General features: G+C 38.0%; 1 protein-coding gene across 1 annotated transcript in view; it reads left to right on the forward strand.

Moving 5' to 3' along the window:
* The window catches only part of galnt9 (polypeptide N-acetylgalactosaminyltransferase 9), a 185,824-nt gene that overhangs the window by 59,741 nt on the left and 106,632 nt on the right, over window positions 1-19,451 (forward strand). Inside the window, exon 4 of the mRNA XM_039772186.1 lies at window positions 7,019-7,193. Within this exon, the coding sequence (XP_039628120.1) occupies window positions 7,019-7,193 (175 nt within the window). The remainder of the gene's footprint in view (window positions 1-7,018; window positions 7,194-19,451) is intronic.

Genomic DNA, 19,451 nt, shown 5'->3' on the forward strand with positions numbered 1-19,451 from the left:
TGATTTTCCAAATATGCCATTTACATGCTTCATGTAACAAGTAAATTATTCAGTATTCACGGTTAGGTAAGTAATCATGGCATAGCAATGATCTTAATAAGGAAGAGTGAGAGAAAAAGAGAGAGTATGGTTTGGAGTTCAGTCTGTGTTTTTTTTTTTTTGCCACAAGTGTATTTTGTCTTAATCCATTTCTCTGTTCCTCTGCTGTGCATCCAACAGTATGGTAGGTAGCTACATTTATTTAGTAGGCCTATCATGCCCCTAGTTATAGAAGAGAGTCTGATCCATTTGTCAACCCATTTTCAAGTCTGATTACTCCATTTCAGGGTTGCAGACAACTGACATTGGGCACAAGGCAAGAAAGTGAGTAGAGCTCAAAGAATTGAGTGTCCATAAATCTGTAAGTTCAAGTTGTTTCCAAATTGTGTATGTAAGGACTAGTTTTTATGAGTATGCTAAGTGAAGAAGAAAAGGTAATGTCAGCTCTTTCAGAGTAGGACAGTGGTTAATGTTTCTTCTGCCTCGCAGATCCATTATCCAGGTCTCAGTTGTTGCTCTTGGGTGTTGTCTATGTGAAGTCTGCATATTCTTCACATTTCTATGTAGTGCTTTGGGTTCTCCAGAATTCCTCCTACATTCCCTAAGATGTACAGATTGATGAACTAATGATCCCATATTGGCCCTGTGTGCATGAGTGGAGGAGGCTATGGAGGGGAGGCCTTGTCTAGGGCTGTTTTCTTCCTCGTTCCTAGTGCTTTTTGGATTGGCCCCTCCTGCTCGTGTAACCCTGAAATGGATTTACTGAGTTTAAAAACATTGTGTTATTTTAACCAGCTCAGTGTTGACATGAGTCCATTTCAGAGGTCTCACCCAAGTACAGTAGACTGTAAATAAGAAGGGGGACCCAAAAAACTTTTTTTTTTTTTTAATTGTATATTTATTTGAACATTTCCAAAATTTAATCACCCTCAAAATACAGTCCCTGAGACCCAGTACACTTGTCCCACCACTTACAAACTCTTGAGCACTTTAAGGTAAATACCCTTGCCCAGCTCAAAGCTGCTTCTTTGAAATCCTGTCAAAGCATTGTAACAGTTTCTGCTGCTGTTTTCCCCAAAAGGCAACAGAACTTCATGCAAACATGTTATTCTTTCAAGTCTGCATCACAAAATCGACGAAGATGATAACAGAGGCTGAAGAAAAAAAAAATTGCACTGACCTTACAGACCTTTCCCCAAGGATGCTGCTTAGCCAAATGGTGCAGAGGGCAATTTAGTAAATGCATCTATCTGGCAAACTAACGCCCTCCATCCCCATGGAAAAAATTCTTATTATTTATGGGTCCCCTTTGTATACTGTATAAGCCCTCTCTGTTCAAACGTTAGAAGGTGAATAAAGTGTTTGCATGCATCCTATTTGTATTCCTGTTTCTTGTTATACAAATAAGTGTAGAAAATAAATAAATAAGTAGTCTACATGATGGTATCATAATTAGAATAGTTTAGTGTTCTACATTAAATATAATCGTAACCCTATGTATGTGCATGATTATAGGAAACAATGCTGCCTGACATCTCTAGAATCCTCGTTTCCTGTCTGTTTGGAGTTTTCATGTACTTTGTGGACATTATATAAATATGTATCCTAAAGAATTTAATTTTAATTGATACAGCATGAGGATATGAGAGTATGTATTGTACAGAGAACTGGTCACATTTCTTGGACTGGGCCCTGCCATACTTTTGATGCTGTACCCACACATAAGTCCTAGTGAGAATGACTGTATGAAAGAAGATATTCTGTAAATGCAGTTGCAGAAATATAATGAGTTTAAATCACAACTTCAGTGTGGCCTGTAGCTGGCAAGTCAGTTCTTACCACAACTTAATTTGAAGTTGTTGAACTGTGATTAGTAAAATCCTTTCGATAGAAGTAGCATCCAAAACAATTATCCTAATTTAGGTAGGGTAAGGTAGGATGTGGCCTTTGATGTAAACTAATAAAATGTATTTGTTGGTATTAAGTCCACTGGCCACAAGCATTTAGAAGGGCAGTGCCCTTGACTGCCTGATTGGCAGCATTTCAGCCTTCTCCATCATCAGTCTTTGTCATCTGTCAGCACCATGAATTCTCAACTTGCCATCTCACGATGGTTCATGTCATAAGGGTGCTGTTCAGTAAGTAGGAAACCTTGTAAAATCAGCGTCAGAAATCTGTGTGAAATGAGGCAAGCTGAAGGCTCTGTTTGGACTTCCCCTCTGGTCTCCCAAACATCTATCAATTAGAGAAGTGGAATTCTAGCAGCCGCCACCATATTATCAGTGTTGTCTCTGTCTCTGTCTGATTGGCTGCTTTGCTAGTGAAGACCATCAGTGAGATGTGAGATGGGTGGAACACCATCACCTGTCCACCGTCTGGCCCTTGCAATGATCAGGTTCATATTATATAGAGACTTGGCCTTTTTCTGTCCCTCCACCCAGACCCTCACTTCACTTTGTTTTTATTTTTTAATTATAATGAGTAATTTACTGGAACCTTTACTTATGGTTTCAAGATAATGTTTTGTGTATAGATTATATATGCACACACACATATATACATTATGATTGGAGCACGAGCCTACTCAAGTAGAAAGTGAAATGGTTTGTAGTTTGCAGTCCAACAGCCATGTCACTTGGCTGCACTTATTATTATTCAGTGTTTGGTTGTTGCCTTTACTCAGTTTGTCTTCCTAGAGCCGCAAATATTACAGTTATTCACATCTGTCTATTATAAAAAAAATCCTGGGAGAGAAAGACGGGAGACGACGTGATCTTCACGTTAAGATCACAGAAGACACTTAAAAGACCCGCGAGACGAAAGAGATTGGCCATGGAACGTCTCGTGGGGACCTTAAACATGAGACTTTGTGCCAAGAGGTTGACCCAGAACCGTCTCGCGATGACGTAGAACATGCCCTACTTATAACCAATATCAAATAAGACCACGGGCCGTAAAACACTCCAATCCAATCGGGCTCAGAATTAAAAGACAGAGTAAAAGACAAAGTAGAACTTCATAAAGACAATCACAAATATTGGCGCTACTGTATACACATGCAGAGCAGGTTAGAGATTATGAAAACTGGAATTCAAAAGACTCAAAAAAACGTAGGCACGAAACACATGCAGAGCAAGATACAGAATATGAAAGCAGAAAAAAACAAAGACAGTAAATATTGCATTAGCACAAAGAAAGAGAAATTATTATTTGGAGAAATAACGAAAAGGCAAATAGAGATTGAATATATGGACATAGGTGATATATCAGAGGTATGTAAATAATGTAAGGCTTTGAAGTTTAAGTCAGAGAATTTCAAAAATGTGGTTTACCTCACATGCATTTATTAGTTTGTTTGCAAAAAAAATCAGTAACTGCTGATGATACAGATTGTTTTGTCTGTGCTGAAATTCCAAACAGAGAAACCTATCCTGAATTATGGTACAAAGTCATTAAACACATGTTTCACGGATGCTCTTTTAAAGGATTTAGCATATTGGGACTCCAAAGATTCCAAATAGTGTTTTTACAGAAGTTCTGAAATAAAAGTGAAACTAATGAAATAGCAACAATTAAAAGAAAAAAAAAAGTGTATATCCGGAAAATCAAACACGGGTGTTGGCGAGCGAACCGAGCAGGGGGCAAAGCCCCCTAGTACTCTTAAAACTGGAGAACAGGTGGGCATTGACTAACCGTTTCATAGCCGCACAGGTACACTTAGGTGGGCATTGAATCAGAAACTTTGTAATTTAAACCACTATAATGCCTCACTCTGAAAGCCTGGTCGGAAGTTTTCTTTCTTGTTAATTTTCTTGCTTTATAGTCATTCTGGTGTGTGTTCAGACCAAAGTATATGTGTATATTTATTCATTTATCTACCTATTCATGTATTTTTCATTTAAAGAGCTTCTGTTAAAAGTCACATTTCCCCCTGTGGAAATGTTTCAGATGTTTCTCAGCCTTCCTCAATCCTTCCATTATCTGGACATAGTCATGGGGAACTTGGGTTACTCCTAATGGGTGATGGTAAGAGCCATCATTTAGCTAGTGGAGGAAATCCTAGAGTGAATAGTTGTCAGACAAGTAAATAGCACAGTACAACTCATTTATTATACTTCATATTTGGGGGACACCAGTCTATTTCAGGACACGTTTACACTCACATAGGACTAACTCATACAATCTAACTTGACAGGCATGTCTTTGGGGTTTTTCAATAAAACGGAGTAAAGAGAATGTGAAAACCCCATACAAATGAGTCGGATATAATAAGTGATTCAAAAAATGTTCATATAATAATATGTGGTTGTGGTAACTGATACTAGGAAAATCAGGTACAGGGTAGGAACCTACCTTGGATGGCACACAAAACCTGTCATGCATGTCTTTAGAAGTTAAGAGAAATTAAAATCGTTTTGTTAAAAAGGTAGTGATCATCATGTAATGTTAGGCTTCTGCTATGCACCAATGTGAACTTCAGTTTGGCATAAAGGTGCATATGGTATCCTGAATGCTTCTATACCCACGTAAGGTATCTTGCAAGGGGGGCAGTGCTCACCTATGTACAGTGTTACAAATGAGGGAAAAACATCAAAATATAATAATATCTATAACTAAGGGGCTTGCTTGCTTTGCTTGCCAAACCCCCGGCCTGTGCTACGCACCAGCCACTTTGTGCCTCTGCTGCTCACGTATGTGGATTTCACTTTTTTCCCTTTTTTGTTTCCTGCGGTTTTCAGTGATACCTTTTCCTTATTGCTCATCAATATTTGAAAAACATCCATTGCAATTTAACTCATTTTAACCCTCCTATAGAAACTGCAGACACAAAAAACTATAACAGTTCATATTAGAAAAAAAACTTTTAATTTTTTGCAGCTCTCGATTGCGGCAAAAAGAAAAAAGACTTTGCCAGTGAATTCGGAATTTCGCCATCAACACTGTCAACTTTCTTGAAAGACCAAGCAAAAAAAGAAGAAAAATCTCAGATTGCAAATGTTTGTGAACTGCTGTTGAAGATATCAAAAAAGCAGTTTTTATGTGGTTCAGTGATGCTTGTTCAAGAAACATTCCTATTAATGTGGCATTTATTCAAAAAAATGTGAGGTATGTAAACTCTCTTGGAACCTCCCCCAACTAGACAGTGCGATCTCCGCGTCTGTACTGGGCAACAGCAGGCTCATAGCTGTAAACATAGTAAACAGAAAAGATCTCGATGGGTGATGCAAGGTTAGAAGCATGGACATTGTAAAAGAAGATAACAAGATTACTTGGTCACTGACCTTGTCCCAACGCTGCCTGACTGCTGTGTCTGTATATAGCAGAGTGGCAGATCCACAATACAATAAATAAGTGGGCCGTTCCTGTTTCAAGCTGAATAAAGCTGGTTTTACTAAAGTACTGAGACTAAGCCTCGTGTTTTGGGGTGCAAGTCAGGAACTTGTAGCGCGGCCCCGATCTTTTATGATTTGATTCTCTGCTGCTTCCCTGCACCTCAGTGAGCCTGATGTTGCCCTGCCCCAGCAAAAGACAAACAATCTTACATAGACGCTGCAATCGGGCTTCGGGACACACTTCAGCGTGTTGTTCCTGTTGGGTGGGGAGTGGGGGAGATCCCAAAAGTATTTAGAAACCTCACAATACGAAGAAGAACAAAAGGATGATTTGGCTTCTGATCGATAACTGTGCTGCACACAACATGCTTCCACATTTAGATAATGTTCGCATTGAATTCCTCCCACCTAATTGCATAGCAGTGCTTCAGCCATTGGATTTGGGCATCATTCGCACCCTGAGAGTGTATTATGGCAAGGAAATGCTGAGAAAAATTCTTGTCAGCATAACTTGAGGCAGGAGGAGATTAAAATTAACGCAAAAGAAGCTATTGAAATGATTGCAAACGCCTGGACACAAGTTAAAGAAAGCACTATAGTAACAAATACAGAATCTCATTACAACAAAATATTTTTTAGGTCCCTGGGAGTTTGTTGTAACAGAATTTTACCTGTATTTCCTTTTGGCGAAGAAAGATAGTAATCATCTTTTAGAGTGAGCCTTATGAAATTGAGTCAAATACTAGTTGGATCTGTGGATTCATGTAAGAGAAGAGACACATTTAAGTAGTGGATGTGTGAGTCTCTGTGCCTGTGAGTCGGGCTTCTCTGCCCATTTTCTGTGTGTTATATCTACTGGAACCACTGGTGAAATCATATAGTGCAATTGCCCCACAAAAAGTTTGAAGCAGACAGAGTGATATGAGTGGCTAGTGATAGACCGAAGTAAGGCACTATATCATAGATAGCTATAAAAGGCATTGTAAGAAAGAAAGAAAGTGAAATTAGGGGCACTATGTAGTAGATAAGAAAGTATTTATTTAATAGATAAATATGAAAAGATCTATATAAAAATAGGCATTAAAGGTTTGATATGAATAACCATAGATATGGACACACACACACACACATATATATATATATATATATATATATATATATATATATATAAAATTGATAGATGCACATGAAATTATTTAATAGACAGATTTGAAGAGCATTACATAATAGATATATACATAGATATGAAAGGCCCCATATTTTAGACAGATGGGTAGGTGTGAGGGCACTGTATAATAGATGTGAAAGAAATATATAAACTATAGAAAAGCATTTTATTAGATTGACAGAATGGGAGTGAGAGACAGGCACTATGTAAATGTTAATATGTGTCATAAATGTATTCCACAATACAGCAGAGTATTTTCAAGAGTCAGTAATTTCATTTGTGCCTCACTGGTATGCTCTGCATTGGATAAATTATTTCAGTGTACAGGCGGTTGTCTTTTATAAAGTATATATTCTTCACACCTGATGAAGTCTGTACAGCCTAAAATTGTGTCTCTGATCATCATTTCTGTTTTGTCAGCTTAGGAATAATCTTTTCATACCTTTACACGCTTTCTCCTTATATATTTTTTTCCCAGTTGAACTGAAGTACAATTTGGACCAGTATGTCAAAAAGAGGTACCCAGAGCTGGTAAAAATTGTCCGCAACAGCAAGAGAGAAGGCCTGATTCGAGCCAGGATCCAGGGCTGGAGAGCAGCCACCGCCCCCATTGTTGGCTTCTTTGATGCTCACGTGGAATTCAACACTGGATGGTAGGAGCCTTTCAATTAGCCATTTTAGGATAATGAATCCCACTATCCCTGAAGTGCAGTCTGAGTCACTGAACTTTATAATATATTTAATTAATAAACTTGTTTAAAATGATACCTTAAATGCTTCTTTTGTATATTTAATTGCTAAAAATGACTTTTCATAAAGTACAAAATGTTTAAAATGAAATTTGAGCCACAGTCAGAGTGCCTCATGTAACAAAGCATAAGTAACAGGGTCTGTTGCATGTTTATTTTCTGAATTGTTTGCTTGTATGCAGTTACAGTGTGATTGTGTGGGTAATAAACAATAAATGGACCATGGCAAATACAGGCAGTTTGTGAAACAGAGTCAGTTTAAATTATACAGTAAGTCTAAAGCTTTTACCTAAAGTCTGTCTGAAATAAAAATGTTTTTGTAGTATCAGAAAAAGAGAAGAAAATGATCCTGAATTAATGTCCCCTCTTGCTGTTTAGTTATACTGATAAAGGAGATTGGCCTGTGGAATACTGGGCCAGGTTTAGGCTCTTGGGAAATTCAGGATGAAATCCCTTCAGAGGGTCTCAAGCCAGTTTCTTCTTGACACTCACACTTATTTCAAAGCCCGCATTGCACTTTTCTTTAACTGGCACCTAATTTGAGTCTGTCTGCTGCTGAACCTGAAAAATGAAGTGATCACTCGTGGAACTTTCAGTCCTTTTCTACATTCTCTTACAGCTTTGTCTCCAGACTACACATGGGATTTTGGTTATTTAAGTGAATGCTTTGTTGTAATGTTGCAACTGGATGTGATGGTACGCACCAGAGATGAATTAATTGTGCTGTTTAGGGTTCATTCATACCAAGCACATTTTGTAATGGATTGTCTATAACAGTGGAACAGAGATGTAGTTTTTATGTTGCATAATAGAAAAATATGAAATGCACCATATAAAATATAGATAGCTATGAAAGGCACTGATAGATAGATAGATAGATAGATAGATAGATAGATAGATAGATAGATAGATAGATAGATAGATTTTATTTAAAAGTTTAGATTTAAAAATGGAAAGTGATTTACATGTATGGAGATCCAAAGGCAGGGCATTCCATATAGTAACTGTGGCCCTGATACACTAAAAACCTTATTGCCCATAGTGTGCAGTCTGAACAGTGGAGTGGTTAACAACAAGGAGTCAGAAGAACGAAGTGAATCTTATATAGGCACAGTAAAGAAGATAAGTTAGGTGGACCCGACTAAAAACAGCCTTGAAAACTAAAAGAAGTTTATATTGAATGTGGCAAGGGAAAGGTAGCCAGTCTAACTTTAGGAGTGTAAGCGTAATATGCTCCCATGGTTTTAAATGTAACCACCTTTGCCTCTGAATGTTTTACATATTATAACTTGTTTATGCCCCAGGCAGGGATACCAAACAGCACTGCATTTAATAGTCAAGTTGCGAGGTCACAAAAACATGAATAAGTATCTCAGTTGCAGTCAAACAGAGCAATAGATGCAGCCTTGAAATGTGCTTTAGGTGGAAAAAGGAAACCTTGGTAATATTATTAATAAGTGGATCAAAAGAGAGTGTAGGATCAAAAATAACACCAAGAATTTTAACCTGTGCAGTCAAGGATGTAATTAAGCCCAGGATATTTATTGAGAAAGTGTCTATTTTCTTTAAGGTGCCTAAAGATGCAATAATTAAAGCCTCAGTTTTATCACCGTTGAGTCTAAGAAAGTTTACAGAGAACCATTGTTTGATTTTAGCCAAACAGGCAGGAGGTAATGTTTACATAAGCCCCATGTGTAAATAAATCTGTGTATTGTCAGCATAACAATGAAATTGTAGACATGATAAAGAGCAGAGGGCCAAGAACTGATACCTAAGAGACACCCTTCAACAAATAAGATGGGACAAACCTAAACTTACCAATGGCAGTAAATTACTGTCAGTCCTTAAAGTACAATTTAAACCATGCAAACGCATTTCCAGCAATGTTGAACTCATTCTCAAATCTAAACAAAAGAATATCTTGATGCACCATAATAGAAGCAGAAGTGAAGTCTAAAAAAAGATAGATAGATATGACAGGCAATTATATGCTGTAAAACAGATTTGAAGTATACTATATAATAAAGAAAGGCATATACATAATATAGTGACTGTATAAGCATTCACACCACTCTCATCCTCTAAAACATTCTGTTGCTGATTTAAAACTGTTTTGTTCTTATTACCAGTCACATTCACAGTCTACACACTGATGCTGATTGACAAGTGAATGTGCATGTGGTGGTCATTGCACCTTGGGCCTTCTTTTCCTGCTGAAGGCATCATACAGTTACATATTCAGCAATTTTGAAGCCAGTTTGTGCATTCTGTTTGCATAGACAGATGGTTGATTTCTTCTTCTTCCTCTTTCGGCTGCTCCCGTTAGGGGTTTACACAGTGGATCATTATCTTCTGTATCCTTCTGTCCTCTACATCTTGCTCTTTTACACCAATCACCAGCATGTTCTCTCTCACGACATCCATAAACGTTCTCTTAGGCCTTCCTCTTTTCCTGTTCCCTGGCAGCTCTATCCTTAGCATCCTTCTCCCAATATTCTCAGCATCTCTCCTCTGGACATGTCCAAACCAACCCAATCTCACCTCTCTGACTTTGTCTCCAAACCATCCATCCTGAGCTGACCCTCTAATGTACATTAATCCTGTCCATCCTCGTCACAGCCAATGCCAATCTTAACGTCTTTAACTTTGCCACTTTCGTCTCTGTCTCCTGTTTCTGGTCTGTGCCACCGTCTCCAACCCATATAACATAGCTGGTCTCACTACCATATTGTAGGCCTTCCCTTTCACACTTACTGATACTCTGTCTGTAACAAATCACTCCTGACACTCTTCTCCAACCATTCCACCCTGCCTGCACTGTCTTCATTGTAGGTTAAATGAAAGTCTCTTGGGAGTGGGCAGTGAATCCTGCTTGTCATAATGTCAATATTGTCACATGTACAGAGTACATTGAAATTATTAATTACAGTACATGTGCTATTCAACATCCAAAATATGTTGTCTTAATATGAGCTGTTTTTTTTGCTCAAAATACTCCTTCTCAACTCTCCACCAAAGAAAATTCAAGTGTTTATTTTATTACAGCACATTCATCATTGATTCTGCCAGTGCTACATATTGCTGTATTAACTGCCTAAGCATTACAATATGTAGACACTTTCCCAGAAAGCATTTCAATCTTACAGTAGTGCATTTCACTGAGAATCCCAACCTTGACTCCAACTTTAAACCACATCCCAGTTTTCTTTTTGCTCTTCTCCCCTCCTTTTTAATCAAAATCAAATTTTCTACTCTTCATGTCATCTGAGAGTGTGTGCGTTCCTTTGCGTTTCCATATTTTTTCCTGTACCATAGCATTCTGCTTTCTTTTAAAGCCAATTTGTTCAGCAGCATATTCTTTCACCTTTTGCCAGATTAATTTGTTTGGTTTTTATTTCTTTGACCTCCTGCTTCTGCTTTAAACCGTAAGTCCTGCAGCCAAAATCATCTCAACAGATCCTGGTTCTAGAAGGCAGGATAGATATCTGCTTGGCAGGAAGCCTGTCTGGAGCACTGCAATGTACAAATGGCACACTTTAAAAGGACAGCATCTGTGTTAGCTGTACAAATCTTTTGTATTCACTCAAAGCTGTTCACTTGTTTGCTACCCAAAGCTCTTTGGACTTAGTCCCAAATCTTTCCATTAATATGTACATTTACTGTATTGTTGGCTTAAGTTTCAAGAAGCAAGTGTCAGTCCTGTACATGCACTGATGGCATACCAGTCCAAAACGGAGACACATACTCTCAGGGTTTAGCAAGAAGAGACCTGATAACATATCTTTATGGAAACTGTCAAAATAGGGGAAAAAGCCAGAGTCCATGTCCTGCCATGCAATTCCACATTAATGCCATGAGGAAATAAAGATTGGTTATGATGAGGGATAATATTGACAATACTTTACCGATATCTTGCTTCAGATGCTGAAACTAATTGTACCACTAGTGAAAAGAAACAAAATAATATGGTAGATAAACTGCAGTAATCAGTTTCCCGATTAGTGAGTGCCTTCTCACTCCCGTCACTTAATATCTGTGTCTAGAGGTGATCACATGGTGTTGCTCCCACCAATCTGTGCTACTGTTTTGGTTTGACTGAAGCCTGCTCTTTTTAAAGTTTCTTGTTCATTCGTGCTCTCCTTGTTCGATAAACCACACAGCTTCTAGCGCAGTGGCCATCACACTGGGTATTCACTTAATCTGTCAGGGATCTGGCTGTTGAAATATGGAAAAATCTCTACTGTATGAGTAATGCCCCTTAGGATAGTAAATGGGGCTATTTAATATAGTTTGCTTCTTAGTATTTTACTTTTAGTTGATTCTGGAAATATTTAAAGATTGCATGGAGTTTGCACCCATAACACAACAAGTACGTGGTAAATTTATATTGTGCATATTACAAATGTTACAAAACTATCGTGCATGTTTGCTTTAGTTACTCCCTTTTCTTGATTTTGATATTTATTTATTGCTTGGGCATTAGTGCTATAGTGTTATCCCTTTGATAAGGTATGTAGTTTATCCATATGTAAGTGTAAAAAACATATCAGTCCACATCTATCTAAACTTACTATCACAGTTGGAAATTACCAGGGACACCATGATACAATTATATTTATAACTGGCTCATGGTGTGATAAAATTACAGTATTTTTAATAAAATTCCCATATGTGAAGTCTTGTAGTTTAGCTCTGTGGTATACTGCAGAGTTTATTACTTATTTATTTTACTGAAGTAGAAGTTGAAATCTTGTCCCAAAAAATGCACTACATGTTGAAAGAAACAGTTCCTCGCACTGAGATATGTTTTTAAACGTAGAATAGGAATTCAAATATCTAAACAATACTCAGTAACGTTATGTCACACACTCCATACGCCATGTAACTTTAACACCAAGAGATGATGTGTGTGAATGGGCCCTTATATTTGTAGCGTTGTCATAGTACTTACTATATGTATATATGTGAGGCTTTGCTTTTACTTATATTGTGCTTATACCATGAGCACTAAAAGGAATCTAAACACTTGATTTAATCAAGGAAGGGAGCATTTTATACCAAAATACCTGCAGCGGTGGGTTTGAATTGTTCTTAATAAACAGATAAAGAAAAGCTTTTAATATGTTATCTGCACTTTAATTTTAAAAGCAATTTAGTTACACAAGCAACAAAACAGATCAAACATGAATAACCTGAAAAATAAGTACAAAAATCTTGATATTCGTCACCGGTGTATCAAAAAGTACTATACTGCATGAATTTTTCTCCCACATTTCCCCACACTCCTTGCTACAGAACTGTGAACAGTGCTTCACATTGCACTTTTCTTGTTAATTGTCCGTTTTTTCCAGGCAATAACCAAGATGCTGTCTTAAATCAATCCTGTTTTAATATTGCCGGTTTTCTTCCATATGTCTCATGTATAAATAGAGCTTCAAGGAAAAGCCTTCATATTGATCCCTCATTAGGTGAAGCTGGCGCAGGGCCAGCGGCCAGCAATTTTGCTGTTGTGCGTTCAGATTCCCACAGTAATGAGCAAGTCTTACATCATCCACATACTGTCTAGGGGTCACATTAGAGGCAGAGATGGAAGGCTCCCTTGTGCATTCTCATCAGTACCGTGCACTTCATTATTCACAAGAATGAAAATGCCGTCTGATGAAGTACAAGGCATACTAACTGTAGAGGACTCTCATTCTGCTTCACACCACTATAGTTATTAGATATAAAGGGAACAGTTTGCTACATGGTTATTCAGCCCCTGAACTGTCACCCTGTCCAGAGTTGGTTTCATGCCTTGCACCTGATGTTGCTGAGATAAGTTCTGGCCCCCGTGACCCTGAATGTTACTAAATACAATTTGGAAATAGATAAATGGATTAACAGTACAGTAAATCATCATTACTAGTGTGTCTTTGGTCACTTTTGGTCACTTGTAAAGCCAAAGATATTCAGCAACATTAAACATTAAACCTTGTTTAATGCTTTACAGATACCAGTGTGCTAAGACAACAATGGTGGTAATTGAAGACATCATTTTTAATGAGTCTCCAGATACTTGTGGTCATCAGAGAGATGTGTCAGGGTCCTTTTAAAGGTTAACTGAATGTCTGTAAAGGTAGGCGGAGTTAGCTGGTAATTATGGATCTTCTTCCTGGTCAGAGATTTAGGAGTTGCACAGGAAACAGAAAGATTTGTACCATCTTTTCATTTTAAGAAATAGCAAGGGTTTCATCCCTAGCTGAAGTGTATTTTAATGTTAATTAAATCTTACTGCTGTTTTTTAAATATTATTTTAAATTAGTTATTGTGTTATAATTGTGGAGTTCCCAGTTTTGAGTGTTGTGCTCCTGTTTTTGCCTCATGGAGCTGGGCCCCTCCAAGCTGCAGCTGAGAGACTTTCCTCTGTCTTTTATATTGGGCTGAGTGGGTCAGTCCCTCACTGTGGCAGTAATGGACACACTCTCTTGGATGAGTTGATTTCATGTTATAATACCCCTGTTCTTATTGTTTATGGATTTTTGTTAAATAAATCTTCAAATACAGAGAATCACAGTTTTTGTTTTTTGGCCCCAGGTTTTCATAGTTCCTCTCTCCCTTTTAAAATTTGTGTTTTTTTATTTTTATGGTCTGTGTAGGCTCCACGCCTTCTTCTTGAGTTTAGGTTAAACCTGAGTTTGGTTTCAGAGATCTAACTGGAACCCTGAGGCCTATTTTTTGAGTTTTGTGTACCCCAGCAGATCATAGCGAACACAACCCCCTGTGGTTTCCTTTACTCTGTCTCAGCGTTCACATGCATATAATGTTCTCTATGTTCTCTGGATAATTGCTATATGTATCTGTATGACAACATAGTTGAACCACCCCATTTAAGTGCCCTACTGTTAGATTATGAGAATGATATTCACTGTAAGAAATTTATTACAGAGAGAATGTCTAAAAGGCGATTCTGCAACATTTATAGGGAATAACTAAAAGAGGACACCTTGGGAAAGTGTGTGTGTGCACAGGAAGATACATGTTTGTTTACTTTTTGCAATCAGGATGTGGCCTACCTGGAAATAAAACTATGACTCCTGCTAAGCTTCTCTCACTTAAAGAAATAAGAACCGTGGACATGCATTCTGCTGTTTGGCATATCTTATCAAGATTCTCAAGCTGACATCTCCACTGATGTTGTCCCAAAGCTTTTTTACTGCTGTATCCTCAATGATCCCTGCTACTAAATTGGATTTTCCCCTAATGTTGGTTTCATATTTCATCTTTTGCAAGAGGAAATACATACTTGTTGGCTCCATGTATGCAAACTTTACTGGACGCTGTCAGTAGAGGGGTTTGGAGAAATCGCAGCCTGTCATAATCAAAGTGATGTCTGCCTTTTCTCCCCATGTATATGTGTTTTTCTGTAACTATTTTAGCTTTCAACAATGAAATTGCAGTTAGGATCATTGGCACCTTGTCTATACAAAATGTATGAAGGGCTATCAATAGAAAGGTCAGGAGACATCAGAGAGATCAGACTTGAGATAAGAAGAGATTAATACAGCTATCGATAACCTAAAGAAAATGTACTGCAAAGGGCAACCTTACTTTATGCATTCTATGTGAGTAATTATCATTCTTAATTAATTGGAATACAATCTTTAAGAGTGTCATTGAATTTTGTTCAAGTATGTATTGATGAGCTATCTTATAAAGAAACCTGAGTAAACAACCTACGCTGTCAATTGTTGATAGAGGTTCTCAAGCTGCTCCTCGAAGTTTCCAGGAAATTTAGTTTACTGTTCAGTGATATTCACCTTTTTTTCATTTTTCTGCGATGTCATTTGAAACACATGGTTTTGCAGAATGGAAAGCATTGAACAATCATTAAATTTATGAATAGTTAGTTTCCTCCCTTAGCACATAACATTAAACATAAAAAATGTATCTGTAGCCACTTATTCAGTAGAAGTACTGCCTCATTGCTGGAGACACTCTGTTCAGTTTTTCCTTTAAGGAGTTCATACAAATTGGGAGAACAACCAAATAGGCCTATCAAAACTTTCTGTTTCAACTACGTGTTATTTTGATGAAATTCTGGGTTGGAGTAGTTCTAGAAGCCTAGAAATATCTGAAATAAAAAAAGAGTTTAGCATCAATTTAGCATTACATTAAAATCAATGGAGGTGATTGGGACTTGAAAGTGATAAAAATTTCAAGGAAAACAGAAACAGCTATGGCCCATTTTACTCCTGACATAAATAGGAGTTTAACACCAGGGGCCTCATGCATAACGGCGTGCATAGTACTCACACTATAACATGGCATAAGCACAAAAGCCAAAATGTGCTTACGCACAGAAAATTCCAGATGCAGGAATCTGTACGTTCGCCAACTTCCGTGTTCTTCCGCTACATAAAACCCGGTCAGCATGAAAAGTAACGCTCGTGCACGCGCCTGCTGTCCCGCACCAACTCCTCCCAGAATTACACCTCTTTGAATATGCAAATCAATATAAATAGTCATTAAGCTCAGTGTTCAGTAATATGACAATGACAAAAAGCAAGAGGGAAAATGAAAGAATTTCAGCGAATACCAAGTCGAGGCAATGAAAAACGTACTATTTGTTGGTTTAAACAGTGGTATAAACAACAAAAGGAAGTTGATCGAGTGACATAGCATGTTGGAGAAATTCAAAAGCTTAAGTTCACAAAGTCGCACAGTGCCCTAAATAAAAAAGAAGTTGTCAGATATCAAAGTTGCCGTGAAAAGGCGAGTCGTAGCCCACCGTCTGAGTGTCATATGAAAGCTTATTAGAGTAAAGAGAAAAAAAAAGGCACACAGTTGGGAAAAAGCACGAAATGTCAACTTCAATCCCGAAATTACCACGTTAATCACGTAGTTTATTTTGTCATTAAAGCAGAACATCATAAACTTCATATTGAAATTGTTTAATTTACTAGTTTCTCAAATCACATCGTAAGTAAAGTAGTACGTTAAATGCTTTGTTTTGTATTTGATCTTCTATGTGCTCTGTGTGTGAATCCCTACGTGCTTCTTAAAACGGCTTTTTCTACTTCTGACAGGACACAGAATCCATTACATTCGTGATATTACAGCTCTCTGAATAACTAAAATACTGAGACGTATACGTGATATAATTTTCATGATGATAGGAGTTAAAGCACGTTATTAAACATGTGAACACGGTGGCCCAGTGATTGTGCACGACCTTCGATGAAATAATTTATTGCAACAGTACTCAGGGGCGCCTCTAGGCTCATGGTGGTCCTGGGCAGAGAAATAATCGGTGGCTCCTTTGCCCGCCAATGTCATTATGGTATCTTATGCACGGCGGATGGCCACGTCCGTTGCAGACACTGCATAGCCGCCTCGTGCTCATGACACAAGCATTTAACTTTTGCTGAAATTTGCTGCTGCATTTTTAGCTGTGTCGTTATTTTCTCTTTCTGTTTTATATTCAATATATATTGGTGTGGTGGCCCCTGGGATTTGGCAGCCCTGTGCAGGTGCACAGTTTGCACATGCCTAAGGCTGCCCCTGCAGTACTGTCTCCTTCAAACGTACTAACCTCCAATTCCTGTCCTTCCTTTTCTTTCTCCAAGTAACTGATCGCCACACAATCAGCGCCATAATGGATGTTAAGCCATCTGTAAGCTTATAACACGGATTCTTCAAAACTTTTAAGGAACATTGAAATATCTTCATAGTACATGTTTAATTATTCTATCCTTCATGCCAGTCCCAGTGAAGCATACAGTGCGACGCAGGAACAATCGTGAGCGGAGCTCCAGATCCTTGCTAGTGTAGCAACACCATGTCCTTTAATTATTAACAATATAGATTATTAAAATGAATTTAAAGTTTTATCTGTATAATATAATAAACATATTTTGCTGCATTTCATCTTAAAAATGATATTGTCATCATATGTAAATATGCGCTTTAATAAAGTGGCTCAGGTTGTGCAAGCAATATTGTAACTGTACTGCAAGTTTACAGTGAGGTGATTGTACAAATAAGTACAAACAGTTCTACAAGGAGCACTTAATGTTGTGATTGAGTGCGTTTAGAGCTCTTGGGATGAAACTCTTTCTGAGCCACGAGGTCCGTACAGGAAAGGTTTGAAGCGTTTATTGTATGAGAAGCAGTTCAATAGACAGCATGGCTGAGGCAGCGTGTGCTTGATGCTGTATACCGATAATTCTCTTTCCGATCAGCTTCTCCGAGTGGTGCAGTGAGAGTAGTATGGAAAAAGATGATCCACTGTGGCAACCCCCAACGGGAGCAGCTGAAAGAAGAAAAAGAAGGTGCAATGAGTGTAACAACGCTAAAGCAGTTATCGTATTTAGAATAGTTTGACCATTCCGTGGACCATTATATTGTTACTGGTTAATTACAATCAGATGCATTAAACTAATAAACAATATGTGGTTAATTTCGGTGTATTTATAAAGCTGTGTCAGGAAAAGAAAGGATAACCACACAGGAACAGTAGCACTGCTTTGATGCTGGGTGCTGCCAGTATGCAAAACCGAGCGGAGAACTTTGGCACGACAGGGTATGAGGTACTGTGGAAATGTGCGTGGCTTTACGGCAAGTTTAGGGTTTATACATCGCGATTTGAATGTGGAAACGTTCTTACGCAACATTTCTGTGCGTACGCACCTTTTATACGTGAGGCCCCTGGTGTTTAAATGTGTCTACAGTGTCTAAAGAGAGATCTACTTCACCACACCAAGTTCAAACCATTTTCTGCTAACTTGGTTGCTATATGCAGATAAAAAAACTCAAGCATTTACACATGCATTAAATGTGGTCACTGTTTATCCCTGACCCCCTTGATATGTGGTCCATGCGATGTCATCTCAAATACATTTATGCCTCATTTTTGATATGATCAAGTGATCTCTGATTGTGTATGTAAATGGCTCCTTAGAGACTCCACAAGGCTAAGTGAGACTGTCTGTGACTCTGGTCGACACTGTAGCGCCTTGGGTTGAAACTGAAAATGAAGCATAGCATGGCAAACATTTTATGATGTGCACAGTTTGTTCAGTGGTAGATTCTGTAGTCATAACATGTGTGACGAGTTATCAGTAAACATGTCAGTTTATTCACTAGCCAGCCAATCATGATCTATGTAGAGTCTGCATGCTCATCGATGTCTCCGTGATCTTTTGGTGTTCATCATAGAGATGGGTAGGCCAAGTTTAATGATGCCTCTTTATTGGTCTTTTTATTGTTTTGAGTATGGGTGTGTATGAGAGAGCCTTGCACCATGTCCAGTGTGAGTATCTGCCCAGGGCTGCCAGATACACCATGACCTGGAAATGTGGATAATAAAAATTAGTGGGTGGGTATTCCAATGACGTTTTAATAGAAACTGACACACTTATTAAAGTAATATGTGTGGTTATGTCAAACAAAGGGAAGCTGTTGAGCTGCCAGGAACCATGGATTAGATGAAATGGTAATGATAATGGATGGACGAAAGGCAGCCTTTTAGCAGCCACATTTAAAAAATCAGATAAAACATTTTAATCACACTTTCCAACAAATTTGATTAATTCTCAGAATGCAGTGGGACTATAATTTACCAATAGGTTTGAATAAATTATAAAACAAGCACCAGTGAAATCACTTTTAAATTGACAACCAGCCTCTCTTGAGATGACATTTATTTCTAAATAAGGTAATTGTCTTAAAATAACGAGCATACCTCATAAGTGTTTAGATTAGAGTGATTGATTACTTAAGTACTATAAAGCTAGGCCTTCTTCTACATGCATACATTAGTGTATTCCATGTACAGTACGTGGCTATTTTTGAAATGATTGACTTTACACTAATTCGTGTCTTACTTATCCAGTTTAGGGTCATAAGGCTGGTGCCTGTCCTACCAGGATGGGCCTCAAGTTGAAAACCAATACTAGATGGGCCATCAGTCCAGGACATGGCACACTCACTCACTTACTTTGGGTCAGTTATTATTTTATAGTGCCTTTTTGGAGTGAACCCCATCTCAAAGTGCTTTATAAGCACATAACTACTGTATGGGACATACTGTTAAAGTTAATTCCATCTTTTGTAAGAAGTTCACTTGGGCGGCATTGTTTTTAGAGTTGTTGGATGTGAATTTGAGCTTGTGGATTAAGA

Source organism: Polypterus senegalus, chromosome 12 (assembly GCF_016835505.1).
Source record: "Polypterus senegalus isolate Bchr_013 chromosome 12, ASM1683550v1, whole genome shotgun sequence".
Lineage (NCBI taxonomy): Eukaryota > Metazoa > Chordata > Cladistia > Polypteriformes > Polypteridae > Polypterus > Polypterus senegalus.